At 33.9% G+C, this 21,462-nt stretch overlaps 1 protein-coding gene across 2 annotated transcripts in view; it reads left to right on the top strand.

Annotated features, from left to right (window-relative positions):
* Nucleotides 1–19,250, top strand: part of LOC129802954 (rho GTPase-activating protein Graf) — a 32,520-nt gene extending 13,270 nt beyond the window's left edge. For both annotated transcript variants that reach the window (XM_055849209.1, XM_055849210.1), the window contains 7 exons: nucleotides 43–317; nucleotides 4,280–4,396; nucleotides 4,462–4,687; nucleotides 4,760–4,865; nucleotides 4,933–5,907; nucleotides 14,452–14,531; nucleotides 15,633–19,250. In XM_055849209.1, the coding sequence (XP_055705184.1) occupies nucleotides 43–317; nucleotides 4,280–4,396; nucleotides 4,462–4,687; nucleotides 4,760–4,865; nucleotides 4,933–5,907; nucleotides 14,452–14,531; nucleotides 15,633–15,724 (1,871 nt within the window). In that variant the 3' untranslated portion in view covers nucleotides 15,725–19,250. The remainder of the gene's footprint in view (nucleotides 1–42; nucleotides 318–4,279; nucleotides 4,397–4,461; nucleotides 4,688–4,759; nucleotides 4,866–4,932; nucleotides 5,908–14,451; nucleotides 14,532–15,632) is intronic.
* The last annotated feature ends 2,212 nt before the right edge of the window (nucleotides 19,251–21,462 follow it).

Below are 21,462 nucleotides of genomic sequence, written 5' to 3'. Positions count from 1 at the left end.
TTTTTTGCTCATTTTGCTAATGCAATTATTCAAATTTTGCAGAAGCATTCACAGCCACATGGTCCAAATACTATTGCACTTATAAGAAAGACAAGAAGCAATTTTCAATGGTATTCTACAATCAAATATCTGGGCGAACGGAAGCCCAGACGGAAACCTACAATCTCTCTTCGTGTACGAGGAGAGCGTCAGACTTTGAGAAACGCTTCTGCTTTGATCTCACCTTTGACCAGAAGCCAGGAATTATCTTCACATTCCAGGGATTGAGTGAGGAAGATCGGAAATCATGGCTTAATGCAATGGATGGCAAAGAACCGGTGAGTTTCTCAAGTAATAAACTTCATTTCAAGATTTGCAATTGTTTCCCTTCATACTGCGTCCACCGCCGTCTTAGCATTTTTTCTAACCTCCAGAACAAAATGATGAAAAAATCCCGAACTGATTAGTTACTCTTTTGGATACTTAACTCCTTCCGGATTGTAACGTACCCAGAGAGAGAATTTCATAATTTTTTGATTAAAAATATCTTAAATATTTTAAATAGTTAAAAAGAGATTTTGACTTGAATAATTTTATTTTCCTTTAAAAGATGCAAAAGACTTAGAAAAGTATTGCAAAGAATTTCAGCTTTGCGTAATGATCGGACCCTTAACTTTAAGACTACGTCTTAAAAATTACTTTTACATGAATTTTTTCGATGAAGAAAGTTGATTAGTTTCGCAATGCAATGTTTTATGCTTTTCATACTTTATTTTTAGATGAGACTCTTTACAATTTCAGCTTTTATGTTTATCAGTTCATAAACGATTTAAATTGATTCATAAATCATCCCGAGTTATGTTCAATCAATTGTGAAATTTATTTTAGAAAAAAAAACTTATAGGGGAAAGGCTCATAATTATGTCTAGTTTCTTATTTTGGACACTTTGAGGATAAAATTGGACACTAAAAATAAATTGATTAAAATTATGGATTTTTAATGCAATATTTGATGAATAATGAATTCTATCTAAATATTTGTTCTTTTTGGAATATTTTAACACTATATACGTTAAATTTTGAATATGATTTGAGTTAAAATTGCTTTGTTGAAAATTCAGTGTGAGCAATAATTGCTTACGAGAAATATGACAGAACTTCGTGTTTACTTCAGTCTTATTTAGCTGTGGTGAAGTACTAATAATGTTTCATCGCTTTTTTTGAATGATATTATTGAATATTGTGTTGATTCACGTTAGTGGTGATTTGTACATTTGACCCAAACTAAGATTTGCCAAGTAAGATTTGGAGAAACAAAGGAGCATCATCTCTACGAAAGAGATGTAGCGAGAAAAGCCTTGAAAGGCTCCCGGAAAGGCCAGGGAATGAGCGAATCCGAGCTTACTTGAAGTACCGAAATCAACTCACTTTAATGAATGATATGGAATGTTTCCGGGCTTCTTGTAACATTCTACGTTTCCCTTACATGAACAGCAAGAGGACTTAGTAAGATTTTTTTCATGAAATGAAGAACAAAGGGCATCCTGTTGAGGCGGATTAGCTGTCTAAATTTACAGCCAAGTTGTCCAAATTAATAACCAAGTTGTCCAAAATAAGAGTCAAATTCACCTCTACATATCAATTTTTTTTTAACGTATTAAAACTAATTTTAGTAAAAATAAGGCGATAAATAGCTTGCCAAGTTTCTAAACAACCTTTCTGAAAAGAGAGTAACAAGAAAAGTCAATTAGTATCGAAAATATCGCACTTCAAACTTGGAACATCTTTGCTTATAAGCAAACTGGACAAAATATGAGCCTTTACCCTATATTTCATAGCGTTAATATTTTATCGTTTGAGAAAACTCCGCCCGCAAGTAATTTTAAGGGATGCCCTCTTGAATTTTTAATAAAATTCTGGTTTATCAATTGCAATTTCGAAAGATCGTTGGGAAAAAATAATCAAGTGCTATTTATCGAGATTATATTCGTAGAGACACATTTTTGTTTTTCATTTATTTAGCTTGGGACGTGGTTTGTATTCTTTTTGAAAAGGAAGGGACTTAAAGTTTAAAAAGAAAGACCGAATACTATACGTGAACTTAGTTTACAAAGAAAATTCAATACAATTTTAAAATTTTATGAATTTTGGTCTGTAAAACTGAAAATATGGATTTCTGTGAAAGAGTGAAATAGAGAACTAAACTCTAGCAACAATCATTTAATTTATCAACTTGAATTAGAACACTTAAAACATGGAATTTTTTTTAATAGAATATCATGCTTCCTTACTCACATAAATGTAAGATTTGGGAAAGGGGGATATTGAGGGAAAACTCTCCTTTTAATTTAATAAATGGTTTAGTTCAATAATATGCAACTTCACCACTGAAAAGTACGTGTCCTCCCTTGAACAGGACTCTATATAATATTTGTTCTACTGATCGGGTACTACGTTCCTAGCGAAATCATTTCAAATTCCAAATTCATTCCCACATAAATGTATTATATTTATCTGAAAAAATTTACTCTGAAAGAAATAGCTTTTCAAATTAACAGGAAAAGTTTGTCAAAAGGATGCTCTTCTATATTAGATTTAAGAAAAAGTTTTGTCAAACTGGTAAACAATATCCTTTTGACAACATTTTAACAAGATCCATTTGTCCGTTTAACCCGTTCCTTACCATGGTATTATACATCATACGCAAATTGAGTGATTTTAGACGATTTATTTCTGGGCAGTTGATATTCGAGTTGGTGTCGCGAATGGATATTTAGTAACTTTAGTTCTTCAATTACTTGAAAAAAATAGTCCGACCGAGATGGAAATACATTTTTTTGTTCTTTTCTCGCTTCGTGGAAAGTCATGTAAAATTTTTGCTCAAAAAGGCAGACGGAAAATTCGACATCCCGTCGAATGTGTTAAAATTGTTCTTCGTCTTCTTTCCTGATTTGAATTCTGATTGCCAATTTGTGTTCTTGGATAATTTGTCCACCTAAATCAATAGAGTTTGTAATTAATTAATGTAAAGAATTTAAATTCAGTGACCGCTAATACATATGTTTGAGAGCGGCTCCCCGCTCCCCCATAATAGATAAAATTTTTTCCAAAAATAATTCTAAAATATGAACATTCTATCTCAAGTATTTCTAGTACATTGACTGAATGGGTTAATAAAACATTTTTTTTTCAGGGTACACAGAAAAAAGAATTTCGTAAAATTGTTGGTAAATGTTTGTGAATTCCTACTAAGCACTTCCGAAATGTTAGTAAATCGTAGAAATAATTAAAAAGTTCGTAAAAGTTTGTACTTTTTTTTTAGAAAAATTTTGTTCGTAAATATTCGTAAAAGCTCGTGAAAATTTGTCATTTCTTTGTAAAATTTTGTCAGACAAAAATGTACGAGCAACGTTTGTGAAAAAGTACAAACTTTTACGAACTTTTTAGTGGGCTATACGATTTATGAGTATTCACGACCTAGTGGGAATTTACAAACATATACGAACATTTTTACGAATATTTTTTTATGTAGAGTAAGTGTGCCAAATTTCGGCATAGTTGCATGCAAGCGCCAAGGTTTCAAGTTTGAAATGTAATATTTTTAATAAAAATTGATTTTTTATTCCTTCTTCTTAAGGAGTCTTGCTTGGAAACTTGGAAAGAGTTTACCGTCCTTATTTACACTAAAATAATTTTTAATACATTTTAAATTGAATAAAAATGTAGACATAGCTTTGGTGTCCTATTTCGGCCACCTTCATTCTCATAGTTCTTTGCACTTAGAGAATTCTTTCAATGTCTTTTTCACGTCATCTCGTTTGTCGAAGCTACATTTCTTGTTATTCTTTTGCATTGTATAATCTCTAGAGAATGTAAAAACTAAAAAATCATGGAAATTCGAGGAACAAAAAAGGTGGTCGGAATTGCAAGCTGGCCGGAATTTGGCACACTTACCCTTTTCATTGGGAATTTCGTACTGTCCAGAAAGATTTTATTTGAGGATGGTCGGGCACTTTCATACAGCTGAACTTTTCCTCAAAACTAAGTTGAAAAATGTTTGAAAAATATTGAAGCTAAACCCAGTTAGTTTCTCTTGCGTAGAAGATGCGTGCAAAATGCAAATATTACAGTTATATTTTCCATAAATCATTATCCCAAAATTTCACAATTTCGAACTGCCCCAACCTTCTCTACTATCGAGTATTCAAGTGCTATCTAGTAAATATTTGCAATATTCTTATCATCTCTCCGAATGAATCTATTAAATTGATTTACCTGTTAACTGAAATAAATCTTCCAGACCTACTTGACACCAGGAAAGTCGCAGCAGAGCGATGAGTATCACCTGGATGATGTTGGTTTTGCCTTTGTACGGAAATGCATAGAAATCCTAGAGACGAGGGGTCTTGAGGAAGAGGTTTGTTTACTAAATACTTCCTTTAATCTTTAGTACCAAATATATGGGATTCCTTATGACTTTAGGGGCTGTATCGAATTGGTGGAATTGGAACGAAAATCAGCAAAATCCTTTCTCTGGGAATGGATAGGAAGAAAAATGAAAAAGATCGTTTTCAATTCGTTACTGAGGATCAGTACAGTGATTTGCTGGAAAGTAAAACAATCGCTAGCGCCCTCAAACACTATCTGCGGAATTTAAATGAACCCTTGATGACCTTTAGACTTCACAATGGATTTATAGCTGCTGCAAGTAAGTTTTGTGTGAGAGGAAGTTGAAAGATGTGTTTAAGGGAGAGTGTTTAAGTGATTTTTTATCCTGTAGAACTTGATACTCGAATTCAGCGACTAAGTGAGGTGCATACGTTAGTACACAGATTGCCAAAATCTAATTTTGAGATGCTAGAGATTGTCATAAGGCACTTGAAAGCGTAAGTTTTTTCACTGATTTTGGGATTGGAATTGCAGGAAAAATTAAAAAGATGTATGTTTTTGCAGAGTGTCGATGAAATGTCATAAGAATAAAATGTCAGTATTTAACTTGGGAGTGGTATTTGGACCAACACTTCTGAGAGCTATGGAGGAAACTGTGGCCTCAATATTGGACATTAAGTTCAATAATGTTGTCATAGAGATCCTTATTGAGAATTATGATCTGATTTTTAAGAGTACTCCCGGAAGGGCATCAGACTATCTTATACATTCCAATCCACCTGAATCCATTCCCCGGAGTCAGTATCATGGAAAGAGTGTCTATTCTCAGCAACCACTTGTAAGGGTTGTCGCAAAGTCCAACTATACCGATCCAGTGATGTCATCGAGCTTACAGAACATTCCAAATGGAATGATGCTGTATCAGAATAATAGTCCTATGAGTATTCCGGGATCATCCTATCATCAGAAGTATGAACTAAAATCTTCTACGGGAACATCACAGTCAACCCATTCGCTGCCACATAGCGAAGTAAAACTCTCCCCACGCGATATGCCCATAAATCGCGATACACTCTATAGCGCAATACGGAATTCAAATCGTGGCCAAGACACCATTCAGCCAAATCATCACAACTACAGCAATTTGCGAAAAGTGAGAGATCACAGTCGCGATGCCAAGTCATCAGGCAGGATGCAGCACAGCAATGGCGATGAGATGTACGAAGCGACAACAAAGCGTCTCAATGCTATGACATACAGCGAATCCAATTTAATTCAACCTCGAGAAATTGCTATTGTCGATCGTATGAATTCAACTAGTAGCTCCAATGAGTCTGTCTGTTCGACATCCAGTCGTGATCTTATGCACTACACGTGCAAGAGTCATGTGCAGCCCACGGCGGTCAATTCGGCAGCAGATTGGACGTATCCCCATCATACCACACCCAATAACACTAGTCACAATGTCATACCAAAGAAGAGCTACATGAGGAATCGATATGGCAGTGAGCAGAAGGATATTCTGTCCAATGATCAAGTGTAAGTTTCATTTTCAGTCTTTTGACCCATATAAAATTCAAACGGTAAGAGATATCAACTTCCGGTCTTCGGTGACCCCTCCTCAAATGATATTATCTCGAAAGTATTTTTTTTGTTTTTACCCCCCCCCCCCTTCATGCGCTCCCTATCCCTCAAAAATAGGCAAAAAATGAGGTTTTTCTAATTTAAAAAAAATTGGCCCTGATGATTTCCTTCATTTTTGGATATGTTATGGAAGTAGTCCAGCTGAACATTTCGTCCTTAGACATCTATGACCGGAAAAATCGCCATCTTGAATTATTCAAGGTCAAAGTCTAATTTTCAAAATGGTTTTGTAGTGATTTATAGACATATTTAAGTCGACAATAATTTTCTATACACCAGAAAGCTTGCGAAAAGGTATATAAGGCAGAGCTCTTTCTCGGGAGTTCGAGCAGCTCGCAAAGCCTCGGACGCTTTGCCACCCCTTTCTTTATATTTATTCATAATTCTATATTTTTTTGAATATAGTAAAGAGAGGTAATCCCTATGCGACTTTAACGCTTATTTTTGGACTGATGAAATATTTTTTCCCCATTCCAAATCAATAGAATTATTCTTTGTTTCATTTGGAATCATGATAGAAAAAGAATTTTAGCAATAATATTGAAGAAAATTAATAAAATTATGATAATATATGCGTAAGAACCTTACTGCGATGCTGTTTTCTAACTCCGTTGAATTCGACCAAACTCGGATGCTCATTTTAAGACAAAGTTTATTGCATAAAAATGACAAGATATTATTTCAAAAACATTTTTTTAAAGTTTTATTCCATCAATTCATTTCATTAATTTGTTAATTTAATTATAGTGGAAGGTTTTGAAGGTTCGTATTAAAAAAGGAGTCCAAGATTTAAGATTTTTTACTGAATGCCACACACACCGAATCAATTATATCACTAAATCAAAAAAATCTCTTACTTATTGGGTTCATAATTCTGCTTCACAAAATTCCTGGAAGTCCTTGGATTTTCCTCTACAGGGAAATGAAAATGTAGCGGCATTTTTTACGAAGGTGCCCTGATTTGCTCAGCTTCGTACCACTTTTTCCCACCTCTGTAGGCTTCATTTTCCCCGAAAACATTACACCGGACACAAAAATTTGGGCATCACTATTTAGATGGAACTTTCAACTACTTCTTTTCACCATTTGTAGGAGGTATCACGCATTAAAAATCAATTTTAAGCTATTTTTCTAGCACATGTTTTTTGACACTCAGAAATCCATTTTTTCCCTGCATTCTGACAGTCAATTAAGAGCTCGGCTAGGTGTGATTCTCTCATAATCACACCTAATGTAATCCTCAGATTTTCTCTAACACCTCCAATGGGTCTTACAGAACATATTTCGGACGTAACTGATTTCAAAAATGACCAGCCACCAATTTAAAGTGAAATGTGGGAAGTTCCACTTTAAAACAAGGAAAATTGAATGAGAAATACTCAAAATACATCGAAATGGCAATTAAAGAATCACATCTACCATAAGCAGTATAGTTTCATCACTGCACAAATCAGAAAGTAGCAATCACATCTATTGTAATCCTTGTTTTTTCTCTAACGTCTAGAATCTGTCTTACAGAACATTCTTTGAACATCAGTGATTCTTAGAATTACCAATGATTCATTTAAAGTAAAATGTAAAAAATTCCGCTTGAAAACAAAGCAAATTGGATGAAAAATTCTCAAAACGCACCGCATGGGAAATGAAAGAATCACACCTACCATAAGCAGATTCAGGCTTAATGTTTAATTTGACAGAAGTGATATGAAAACATCTGATGAAGTCTTATTTTGATGGGGAAGTGCGTGTTTTCCTTCCAGATTTTAGTGAAAATTGTTTAATATCCCAATTTTCTTGTGAATTTATTCAGTGGAATCTCTGATGAGTCAAATATCCCGAGCGGCATGCACAGTGTGGCCCAAAACAGTGAGGAATTCTCAAATCCGGTGATCAGTAATTTTGACAGATGTTTTTACGAAGCTGCAAAATTCAATTTTCCTGAGCTGCAAGGGTTGCAATTTTTATGAATTTTCCTCCACCCACAAAAACGATCCCCTTCAAGCAAAAGATTTTCACGCTAAATATTAACCCTAATAAACCCTCTTTTACTTGGTATAGTTGCTTTTTCGAAAGACACTTGCAGTGTGCAAAAATGCATAAAATATTACACATCAGAATTACGATTTTAGGCCCATTTTTTATTTTTGCCTTTTGGGTCCAGGCAAAAAAGGCCTAGGCTTCCATGTTTGTCAGGAAATGTGAGATGTAGGACTAGCTTTTAGACTATATATCCATGGATGAAATTCATTTAGTAACTTGGAAAAAAAAACTTTTACGAAGCTGCAACATTATGAAGGTGCAAAACCTTCCCCTAAACGTTTTCCAGCGATGAGCTGTTAACAGTAAATTTTTTTCAGAAATGAAATTTGTAGTACACAACCCAGCTGACACGAGTTTGAAAAATATTTGTTTTACCCACTTATTAAACCGATAAAAATATAATTTTTGGTGTTTACTTAAAGTAGAATAGTTATATTATGTTACTGCAGTGATTAATTATGGAAATAAAAATATAAATTATATTTTAAGTGGATTTATCGGAGTTGAATCGGTCGCGCCATCCGAGTTTTGCAATCGTCACAGTTACATGGCCTAACAGTATATTGCCAATATACCGAATATTCTGTGAATATTGCGGTTATTAAACGAATATCTTGAATATATTTATTAATATCACTTGGGGCTGTTTTACAAATATTGTGAATATATTGCTGATATCCTGAATATTTTGTAAATATCACGACTATTTTACGAATATCGTGAATATTTTGCAAATATCATGAATATTTTGTGAATATTGCGCCTGTTTCTCGGTTTTCGAGAATATTAGGTCAAGTTAAAAATTCTGAGGTCTTTTAAGCTTTATTTTGAAGATGAAATTAACATAATTAGAATTATCCGATTAAGAACAAATATGCGCCGTTTTGTTTGATAACTTCCGTCCATTTTGATGGCAATTTCGCATTCTGCGACTTATGAAGTCATTGCCCCTAAGGTGAAAAACTTGACTAGCTCGTTTTCACAAGTCTATCTTGAAGACAGTGTTGTACCATGAAGAAAATTTTGCAAATGCTTGGAAAGGTGATATTAGCGTGATGCCAGGTCTGACCTATACGGCGGATGCGATAGAACCTCCAATTCAAGCTCTAGGACCTTCTGGTGCGGCCTGGTGTTTTGATGGAACACAATATCCTTCCTATTAGCCAATTCTGCGCGCTTCTGGTCGAGTCCGGCTTCAATCTTGTCAGTTATTGATAATAGAGATCCGAATTGAACGCTTGGCCATTCATTAGCAGCTCATAACTGACGATTTCCCTCCAATCCCATCAAACACACTGCAAAGCCTTTTTGGCCGTTAATCAGGACTTGGTGATCGTTTAGACTGGCTCGTCATGCTTGGACCATGATTTTTTCCGACTGTGTTCTCGTATGTGATCCAGTTTTCATCGCCAGTCGCCTTCCGTTTCAAAAATAGGTCGATTTCGTTACGTTTCATCAAGGAATCGCAGACATCAATTTGATCTAAAAGGTTCTTTTGTGACAATTCGTGTGACACCCATACATCTGTCGTCTTTCTAAGACCAGCCTTTTGCAAATGGTTCCAAATTGTTTTCTGGACAATCTTCAGTTTTGGGCAATAGAATAAGTGCTCGTGTGCCGATCTAACGCAGCGATTTTCATGATTTTATCGACATTTTCGACAATTGGTTTCTTCTTCTATTTTATGTAAGGATGTCGGACTCACTCGGGTCCATATAGCCAAACAATTGGTTTACCAGAGCGTGCCTCATCTTTGACGTCTATTTTCCAAGAACGGAATCGTTTGAACCACCGATTTGCTGTTGCATCAGATAATGTATATGGGTCTATAAACAGCAAAAAAAATTGTAATCGCTTGCTTCGTTTTTTTACCTTTGTCATAGTAATACTGAAGAAGCTGAAGAACATATCGATTTTTCTCTTGTTTTACCTTGAGTTTGAAAAGCTATAATACATAACTCACTAAGCACAAAATTGTAATGTCAGACAACATTTTTTGAAGAGTGTTGTCATGCTGAAAACACCATTGCGATTTATAAAGACATCTAGCGGAAATAACTCAGAACTTTCTACTTCGCCTTATATTTTGCTGACACATTCGACCACTGGTTTTCAATGCGAACAGACGTGTTTCAAGAGTGCTCTAATTTTTTGCTGTGTTGGTGAAAGAACTCAAGTGTTTAAAAGGAATTTTCTTTCTAAGCTGTACAGTACAGTAACCATTATTGGTATTGAACATTTATTTGGTGTTTTTCCTAATCTTTTTCTGGAGGAAAACAGTGCAAAAGTGATTGAGGTTGAACTTTTCCTCATTGCATTACTGTGTGTGTGTGTAGTTTTGCTCGGCCGGCGTATTTCGTGTCGTCACACGATCGCATGGACTCCTGTGAGCTCGTGTGACGTGTGAGGTGTATAGTATGTGTGTTTAGCAGTCGTCGTAATACGATCACTCATACATATTGCGCCTTCCTTTTTCTTCGCTGGACTACTGCATCGCTCGGCCAACATGGATACATGTAACGAACATGTTCCGCCGATGAAAAATCATGCTCACTTCCCACCTCTTTTGTCTCAACACTGTGATGAAAATATGACTGATTGTGTGGATCCTGTTGACAATTGGGAAACAAATATTCTAAAGCAATATAGAAGATTCGTGATTGTGTCGAGGAATGATGGGGGAAGTTTGTCCAAAATTTCCCCATTTGCTGTCGAGAGGGCCCTGAATCAATTCGGGGATGTCAGAGATATTTTCCGCAAGAAAGACGGAAAATTGATGGTTGAAGCAATGGATCATGATCATGCCCAAAAAATCTTAACCATATCAAAAATTGGTGGATTTGACGTGACTGCACTGATGAGTAGTACTCTGAACTCCTGCAAGGCCGTGGTGAGGGACGAGGATATGATTCACTGGGATATTGACGAGCTCTTGACGAACTTGGCACCTCAAGGGGTTATTGACATAAAAAATATTAAATCTCGACGCAGAAATGTGAACTTCCGATCTGACCAAACTTCAGGAAACCCGGAAAATAGGGCAGAGTGGTATCCAACGCCCTCATTTATCATTACTTTCGACCTTCCTGAACGCCCACAGTTCATCAAAATTGGGTACGCACGTATTGCAACAAGGGATTATATCCCTGATCCTGTTCGATGTTTCCAATGCCAGCAGTTCGGGCACTTCCGGACTTCCTGCAAGAATATGGCTGTGTGTGTCCGGTGCTCGGAAGCGGAGCACCGTCCGGATCCCTGCAAGAAGGGAATTAGATGCTCCAATTGTGGGGGCCCTCACTTTGCATCGTGGAGAGTTTGTCCGGTTTACAAAGAGGAATTTGAAATCCAGAAGATCGCGGTGAAATTCAAAGTGCCATATCACTCAGCGAAAGCCATCTTCAAGGAAAACAACAAGAAACGAATGACGATGGCAGAAGCTATCTCGAAAGGTCTTAAAGTTACCAGTGGAGGCGGAGGGACATTGCCAAAAGAAGGTTGTGTCAAATGTGGCTGCGACTGCATTAAGAAGAACAGTCAGCCCCCAGTGGAGCCTTCAGAGGATATTCCACCTGCAGATGAGATGCCATATACTTCTGTGACTAATAATTCCTCCAACGAGGACAATCAGCCGTCAATTGAGGTATCTTCTCTCCATTCATCAGAGGAGTCGGAGGAAAGAGAATCTGAATTGGAGATTTCGCCTATTGATGTTGACAACGATGAGGTTGATATACCAGATTCAGCTCATGGAGTCAGTGCGATGGACATGTCTCTTCCACAGGGGAAGAAGAAAGCTCTTTCTTCTAGCGGTTCTGGTTACGAGAACGAGAACAATCCTCAGAAGAACGTTAAAAAAGCGGATAAAAATTCAAATCCCAGGAAAAAGTCGAAGCCCGACTTGAAGAAGAATATGCAGTTCTATCAGAGTAAGGATGTTCAATCCAAACAAGGAGAGGGGCAGTTCAACAACAACGTGAGGTATCCTGATCTTGGAATTAGTAATAGGATTGATTTAAAGTAGTTTAAATTTTTTTTTTCTCTTCACTCTCAAAATGAGAGTGGTTCAGTGGAATATTAATGGATTTTTTAAATAATTTTGATGATTTAAAAATTTTGATTTCTAGAATTGATCCAGACCTAGTTCTTTTGCAAGAAACTCACTTGAAACGCATGGATCGCCCTTCTGTGAGAAACTATTCATTAATTTCTAACAAAGATCTTTTTGAAACTGCTCGCGGCGGAACTGCTATTTTAATTAAAAAATAACATTTCATTTTCAGAGATTGAAATCAATTCTCGATTGGATGCCGTTTGCATTAAGTGTCGTATAAAGGGTAAAGATTTATCTTTTAGCTCCGTTTATTTCAGACCCCAACTTTACTCTATTTCATCTGAATTAGAAAATCTTTATAAAAGTCTTCCTTCTCCATGTTTCATCTTGGGGGACTTTAATGCGCATAATCAAGCGTGGGGGTGCTCAAGCACAAATCTCAAAGGAAGACAGCTTGAGGAGTTTACAGTTGCTAACAATTTAGCAATTCTTAATTCAGGAAAATAGTTTTGAAAAACATATAAGTGAATTAAAAATCAATTGCCATAAAAGGTTGAATCTTCTTAAAACGTTAGCGAATATTGAGTGGGGAGCAGATAGGAATCAGCTTTTAAAAATTCATCAAGCATTAATTTGTGGAAAGCTTAATTATGGAATTGTTGCTTATGGCAATGCTAGTTCCACAGCTCTTCGTAAGTTAGATCCCATCCATTCCACAGGGGTTAGAATTGCCACAGGAGCCTTTAAATCTTCTCCAGTTCATAGTCCGTTGACGGAAGCAGGCGCTTACTCTTTAGCAGATCGAAGGGATTTGCTCGTAGTTCGTTTTTGGAACAAAATTAAAAATAATGATACTGGTATTTATTCCAAGATGAATTCGGGTTATGTGCAAGGTAGAAGGGTGAGTTCTTGGGTTAGCAGAGCAGAGAGATGGCATTCACAAAGAAACACCCCAGACAATAAAGTTTTCACATACAAGATGATAGAACCTTTCTGGCTGTTTGATAAACATATCTTTCATTTGGACTTAAAATCTCACTGGAGTAACAAACCCATAATTTTCTGCGAAGCTTTCTTGAATACAATTATGGCTAAATTCGCTAATGTTAGGAAAATATATGTAGTTGAGAAAAAATTCAAGGGAAAATCAGGTATTGGGATTTGGGTGGAAGATTGCAATTGGCTTGTTGAAATTAAATGCAGTAATCTGCTTAACAATTATTCTTTAGAAGCTCGCTCAATACTTGTGGCTTGCAAAATTGCAATAAGTTTCAAGAAATGTGTCATTATTTCCAACGCTCATTCTGTTTTAAGAGACTTAGCCAATTTTCATGGGTCTAACGCATTCATTAATAATGTTCGCGATTTACTTATTAGGTATCCTGACAGAATTGATTTTGTGTGGGACCCAGGCCTTCTTGATGGCAGCAAAACGGCATTTACATTCGCTAAGAATGGTGCTAATAAAAGTGGTCCACGAATAGAAGAGATTACATTAAGTGACCTTAAGTCCTGGTGTAACCTTATTTTTAAGCAAGAAAAGGGAACGGAGTGGGTTTCTACTCCAGTTTCAAATAAACTTCGTGAAATCAGCAGTTCGCCGAAATTTAGTAATAATTTTACAAACAGAAAAGATCAAGTGGCCTTGACCAGACTGAGAATTGGTCACTGTAATTTTTCTCATAGTTATTTAATGAATAGTTCCTCTTCTCCATTTTGTGAAATATGCAACATTATTTTGACAGTGCGACATTTACTCTCAGAATGTCCTCTGTTAAACAGTTTGAGAAATGATTTACGTATAAGAAACAGGTCAATGTCATCTATTTTAGGAGGATCTAACACAGAAGTTTTAAAGTGCATAATTCAAGCAGAAAGGAGTTTAAATTTTAAAATTTAAATAAGATCTGGATCAATTACCTTTAATTCTTTTTTTTTTTCCTTTTCTTGAAGTTTGATCAGTTTTCTATTCATATAGATAGATTAAGTAAAGTCACTTCTTAATATTCTTATTATATTATTACTTTAAACAAACTATTCAGTTAAATTAGACTTTAAGAATGAAATGTTACCTTTTTTATATTACTTTTGAATTTAAAGTTACTGTAATGTATTGCCATCTGTGGTGGAAATGGCTTATAGCCGATTTACCAAATAAATCATATCTATCTATCTATCTATTTTGCTGACATCACGATTAATTTATCAATATTGCAAAATAAATTTAAAAATACCTAAAACATTTCGTTAATAATTCGAATATTTTTGAAAAATTCTAGTAAAACAAACACATTTTTACTCAGTATCATGCCTCTTACCAACTATAATTCTTTTTATTTTTTGTTTAGTCGCGTCCGGACACTGTATGCCTGCATGGCGGAGAATGATGGAGAGTTGTCTTTCGAACCAAATCAAATCATTACCAATGGTAAGTACAATGTCAATTTTAATACCAATTCTCTTAATCCTTGATATTAATTTGCACTTATAGTATAAAGAACCGGCTCAAAATTCTGCACGAATTGTATTAATTAGCTTGGTCAAGTACTATGGATTGCTGGGATACTATAGTTGATAATTTCTTTTAACTTGAAGGGTGTTGCATTGCAAAGTTACGAAATTAAAATAAATGAATTTAAATGAAGTCAGTTCTTAAAAAAATACTTAACTTTTTTTAAAGATAAAATAAACATGTTCTGAGGAAAAATTTGAACAAAAATTACGTTTATGAAGAGTGCTTGCAATTTCGGACAGGACTGAGAAAAAAAAGAGGGTGCGATTAACTTATTTTCCTCATAACTTTAACACTTTTTAGGTGTAAAAATATATCAACATTTTTTAATGTTAATTTTACACATTTTTAAGGATAAAATTAACATGAAAAAGGGTAACTTTAACCCCCAATACACCTAAAAAGGGCAATATTTACACCGATTTTGGATCAATACTGCAGGGTAAAATTAACATTTCCGGAATGTTATTTTAACTTTTTCGGATTTCTCTCACAGTGCCCTCTTTTTTTCTCAATGAGAGCATAAGACTCCTTCCCGAGAAATTACAAATTTGTGCTTTATTTATGCAAGAGGCTGATGTGATAAAAATTAATAACTTTTGCAATGGAACACCCTTCTCTTATTGTTTCTTTCTAAAAAAAGATATGCCTTTCACTTGCAACTGTCTCAATTTTTCTTCTAGATATGTCTTTAGATTTGTTGGATGCCCCAAAAAGAGTCGTCAAGCAAAATCTAGAATGATGAACTTGTAGGATGAACTTTTGATTTTGTTTGCTTGAAATTGTGCTCAATTGCTGCAAATTAATGCTTTCGTTTAGCTTTACAAATTAAGAATGAGGTGTTAAATGTTGTGTTGGCTGTTTGGTTTTCTGACTTGTCTCTCTTTCTTATTTTTGTGATGATTGAATGCCAATTGAGGTGCTAGTTAGAATTTAAGCTTAACGCTTCAAGTGCTTCAAGGTGAAAATTTCAGAAATCTCAAGCTCAAGGGGATGTTTGTTAACTTTTTTTTGCAGTTAAACCATCGAGCGAGGCTGGTTGGTTGGAAGGGACACTTAATGGCAAATCTGGCCTTATTCCACAGAACTACGTCGAAATTATCCCATGAAAATAAGACGATAATCCCAATTAACGGCAATATTTCGGTGGGAAATTTCAAAAATTGTATTTTCGTTTTGTTTTTCTTTGGAAATTTGAAGATATTCCTTTCATAAATTTTGTAAATTATTTTGAGAATGTTTTTTTTTGGTATAAGTTGAAATGAATATAATTTTCTTTCAAGTTCTAGTTTGTAGGGAGGTTGCCTTAGACTTTCAGAGTATGCTTCGTGAAAATAATTTAGGTCACGCCCCTTTTAGGAATTATAGTCAAGTTAGGATGATTTTTTTCATTTTGTATATCTATAAAAAATGTTATAATACTACCCAATTAGATTATAAACACTATTTCAGTCTTATCTAAAGTTCCTTTCACTCTGAGAAAAATAAACCACGCCCACAGTAAGCAAGTGATTTTTCGGAAATCTCAAGGGGTTACTCAAACTTGGAATACCGACACATTTTTTCGTTCGAATCTATGGAATCCATGGAATCACTCGTAAGATTCTAATAGGATCTGAAATACAATTCCTTCAAGAATCACCGGAGTCAAATGGAATCACAGAATCATTCTTAATTCAGCGATAGATAAGCTATACTACATTACAGATTTCTATGGATTTTTTTCTTATTTTCCAAAGAAAATTGGACATTTTCAACTACAACAACAATCATATAACACGTCTCATTCAAAAATAAATACGATTTCTCCCGTGGCGGATACAAACTAAAATACCCAGTCAGCAAATGCGGTTAAGGCGGACCCCCGGGATACCAAGAACAAAATCGTTCTTCAATATTTTACACAGATTGAGGTGCCCATTCTCTTCGATTAATAAGAGGCTCTATTTAGAGACAAGGATTCAGATAGGATTTTAGAAAGACAGGAGCCAAATTGATGAACTATCCCCAAAAGAAATCGTTTTTTTTTCGAACGCAAAGAACAAAAGTTTCCTAAAAAAATTGTAAAAAAAACTTAATTATTAGACTTTGAGCTTAATTAAGAATCAATAAAGGAAAACAATCTGGAAACTTACGATCTGTTTTTCGAGGAAATCACTGCCGATTTAAGCGATTTTGGAGGATTTTGACAAAAGGTACAAAAGCATTTTCATGTATCTGAGTAGCCTTCCATTCCAGGAAATTGAATTTTAAGTTTGAGGATCCCAAACGATGTTCTTACTGAGTTATCTCACTTGTATATTAAAATTTTAATATGATTCACATTAATTGTCGCTGGTGAGAGTCCAAATGTGTAATTTGTGTGTTGGAATCATTTTATATTCAAAATTTGATCTATTTGTTGATAAGAAGGTAGACTTGGCCCGCAAAATTTGATATAAATTGATTTATAGCATTAATGCGAAAAATTAATGCGATTTTCCCTTTAATTTTTTAATGTGAAAAATATTTATGCTTTAGGTAAATTTATACTTGTTTTTGCGGGCCAAGTCCACTTGTTTATCAATAAATAGAAAAACCCCAAATATAAGGTGACTCAAAGACACAAATAACATATTTGGACGCTCACAAGCGACAATTAATGTGAACCACATTAAAATTTTAATGTGCAAGTGTGATAACGCCCTAAGAAACAGACAAAATGACAACTACCGTGTCAAGGTTATGAATATCACGCATGCAATACATTTTTTAAATTCTTCTTGCAAGTCACCCTTTGATTGTTTTATAACGATTTTTGCATTTTTAACTTCTAAAATAATCATAAAATTAGGTTTAATAATCTTTTTATCGAAAATTGAAATATTTAATTGATTTAGTATCAAGTTTTTAAGGAGGTGTCTCACATTCCACACTGCTTTGTCCAACTTTCCAAACTGTCTCAATTTAAGCAAATTACCCTACTAAATTTTTATTTACTCAAAAAATCTCCTTTGGAACAAATTCTGAATTAGACTATTCTACCCTGTACTTCGATATTTCCATTATTTTGAAGAAACAAATATGTTTCTTCAACTGTCTCTCTACTGTCTCGCTTTAGACCAATTACCCTAAAATCCAAATAGGGGAAAGTGCTCTCCCTTCCAACCTTCATGCCTTCGAATAATGTGAATTTCTTTTGTTTTTCATAAGAGATTTACACTAAATTATCACAGAATTATCAACAATTGATGGTAAGTCAACTAATATTTAATAGAAATGTGTAAGTCTCTTAGGAAAAATAAAAGAAAATTCACATTATTCGAAAGGATGAACGTTCGAACGGAGAGTACTTTCCCCTATTTCAAATTTGCCATACCTCTTGAAGGGGGCGTGACATAAATAATTCTTGGAGGGAACCTACTTAGGAAGTCCTCTTTCTTTCTTTAGAGATTATTTTTTAAAAATCATGTACCACCGTCTACGATATTATTCCACGGAATATTGCTGGTAATTTGGATTTGTTATTAATTATATCAATGTCTTAGACTTTAGAATAACATGTATCTTATGCAGTTTACAATGTTTTAAAAACAATTGAAAAAAAAATCATTCAATAGCAATTCTACTGGAAAACCAATTTCTACTGATATATTCCAATATAAAATAAAATTAATGATGCTATATAAACTTCAACAACAAAAAATATATACAACATAATTTACACATATCAAGAACGTTCTTATTTTTTACAAAACTCACCCTATCGATACATTTTTTCTTTTTTTGATGTAGGATAGAAGTGAGACTAACTACTCCTAAATATTGCATTCTAATGCATATTTTATTTTACTCTTTATTGTTTTATTTCTTCTATGGTTTTTTTTTTTAATCTTTTGCCATATGAAACATCAGCCATTCTAAAAAGCATTAACAAGATAAAACTATTAATAAAACTGTGATAATGTCATGAGAAATACATTGACTAAATTTTTCTGCGTTAATTATTTAAAAAAAAAAAAGCAAAAAGATAAATATTGAAAAATTCCAAATTTTACTTTGTATTATTTTTTTTCGTAAGATGCACTCAAAGTTATTAATCACTGAAAATTAAGCATTGACTTTCTAAAAAGTATGTTTTATATTTTTCTTTTTGTGTTTGTTGAGAATATGCAAAACATCTGTTGCCAAGCAGACTATTTAAAAAAAAATTCACAACATTCGAGCGAATAGGGACCATGCAAAGATGAGAAAATGAACCCATACATTTCTTTTCTAATTAGAAAAATTTTTAAACTTAAAGAAAAAATTACCGTGAATAATTTAAAAAGAAAAATTAATCCCCTTTACAGACAAATTTGTATATGGCATTTTGTAAAAAGGATAAAAAAAAAGAATATTATTCACTTTATTTGTAAGGGATTGTACATTAATAAATATTATACTAGGAATAAGAATTCAATGGGAATATACAAAGAATTAAAAAAAAAATATTGAAATGCTAATGTATAAAAAAAATGGAAAAGAATATTGCGTTCTATAGTGAATAATGAAAAAGTGTCTTTACTTTTGTTGATAAGAAATCCCAATTTAAAAAAAAAAATATGTATTTGTATACTTAATAAAAATTAAATAAAATGACTAATGAATATTTCACTGCGAGGCTTTTGCAAAGAGGTCAACACTTCATATGCAGTGATGCGCCTAAAGAGTCCTTTTTCGTGAGGGGGAAGTAGCAACTTCTGGCAAAAACTAGATGTCACGCTCTAAGTATTGATCCGTTCTGGTTATGGCTCTGGGTCTGACGTCATCTTACCACCTACATACGTGACGTCACTCTTCCAGAGCGCATGAGTTCAATACTCCAACAAATTTCATTCAAATTTCGCCGGGACTTTTTTTTCCGCCTCGCCACATTTATGAGTACATTGTGACGCACTTGAATCCTATATACTACCTCGGCAGTGTACATAAAACTAATGTAACAGTGAGATTCAAAAGTTATTTTATGTTGATAGTATTAAGAAATTTATGGGAAATATTTATTGATCAGAGTGCTTCTTCTGCAATATACTCAGCAAAGACAGAAGCTATTAGTTTATTGCGTCTACCGCCGTTTTATACTGTTAGCACCCCAGCTTCAAAGTAAAAAAAAATACCAAACGGTAATTTCCAAGAAATACGCCCACGTTTTATCAAAGGCATTTTTATTTGAAAATCAAAAAAAATAATTTTTTCAAAAACGGGAGATCGAAAATTTTTGATTTTTTAACTGTTTATAAGTATTGTGGAGTACTGTATTCCCTGAAAAATTGAACTCAAAATTTTGAGTTTAACTTGGTATTTTTTTCTTTTTTGAAAATGTTGTTAAAATTTGAATATTTAAAAAAAAAATAAGCGCAAAAGTGGAAGCTCGCCTTTTCAGGGAATGTAGTACTCAATGTTACTGATCAACGGTAAAAAAATGAAAATTTTTGAGAATGGGGTTTTTGGGAAGAATTAATTTTTAAATTTTTTCAAAAAAATTCAAAAAACCGTTACAAAAAAAACTTGAGCATATAATGCGAAAACTCGTATATCGTTTTAAGGAGTATAAAATTATCTTTCAAATAAAAAATAAAAGAGTAAGAAAAAATCACAACCCGTTCACGAGATAGAGCATTTTGAAATATTTGCCAAAAATCTCATTTAACGAATAAAGCGCGGGACGCCATCTTTGGCGCCATGTATCTCCGGCCAGAAATTTTTTTTGGGCGAAAAAATTAAAAAGTTCATCAAACTAGCAATACAAAACGGTTGCGACCGATAGCTTCCGAAACAATGTGACTTACTTTAAGAAGGACGAAGACAGTGATGTTTGCCCTTGTTACTAGTGAGACACTGTTGCTGATGTAAAACGGTTTTAGGACTAGGCTACAGGTTTAGACCAGTTCTTTAAAGTCTAAAAATTCTAAATAGCAATCAATTTTATTGGTTTTTCAGGATCTGATGGACTATTTGCGTTTAATATCTAATCCTAAGTTAAAATTTTCCAAAAAAAATAACCGATGACGAATTATAGAATTTAAACCTTTAAGCTATAAGTAAGGCCGTAGGAGGGGTTAGAATCAGAGGATTATTCTGCAAGGAGACGTTCTTCGAACGCGAAGAACAAGGGGTTTTCTAAAAAAAAATCCTTAAAAAACAATCAATCTAAAAATCAATATAAATGAATTTACCCTTATTAAAAAAAATCAATAAAATTTTTTATTCAATAAGACATTTAGGAAAAAATCCACTTAACCCTTTAAGGACAATTGGAACACCGGTGTCCCATAAAGAAAATTATTTTTCCTGACTACCTAAAGTTATTTTTTTCTTATGCCTGTACATAATTGTAAAGTAGAAGGTTGAAGGAATCTAGAATATTTTTTGCAAGTCTCTAGCTATTTGTAATGTAATAAATATTTAAGCTCAAAAATGGCGAATTTTTAAATTCTCACACTCATAATTAATTTTATTTATTTTTTATACTTCCAATTTTTTTAAGCAAAACCGTTTTGGATATTTAAAGAACAATAATCAAACATAATATTTTTCATTAGAGTAAAAATTATCTATCATTGGTATCGTCAGAAAAATACTTAAATTTTTGAGCTATTTTTGTCCCTAGGGAGAAGTGGGACACCTTTGAAAGCGGGGCACCTTTGAAATTGGGATTTTTCACCTATTTTTAAACAAAATTGAGCCTTATCGTGATATAATTTAGGTGCACAAACAGACTGAGAAGCTAAATTACGTTATGATATGGCTTAATTCTGCTTAAACATAGGAGAAAAATCACAATTTCAAAAGTGCCCCACTTTCAAATGTGCCCCACTTCCCCCTA

This window comes from Phlebotomus papatasi, chromosome 2 (assembly GCF_024763615.1).
Source record: "Phlebotomus papatasi isolate M1 chromosome 2, Ppap_2.1, whole genome shotgun sequence".
NCBI lineage: Eukaryota > Metazoa > Arthropoda > Insecta > Diptera > Psychodidae > Phlebotomus > Phlebotomus papatasi.
The sequence above is the reverse complement of the archived record's forward strand: the minus strand, read 5'-3'. Positions and strand labels throughout refer to the sequence as shown.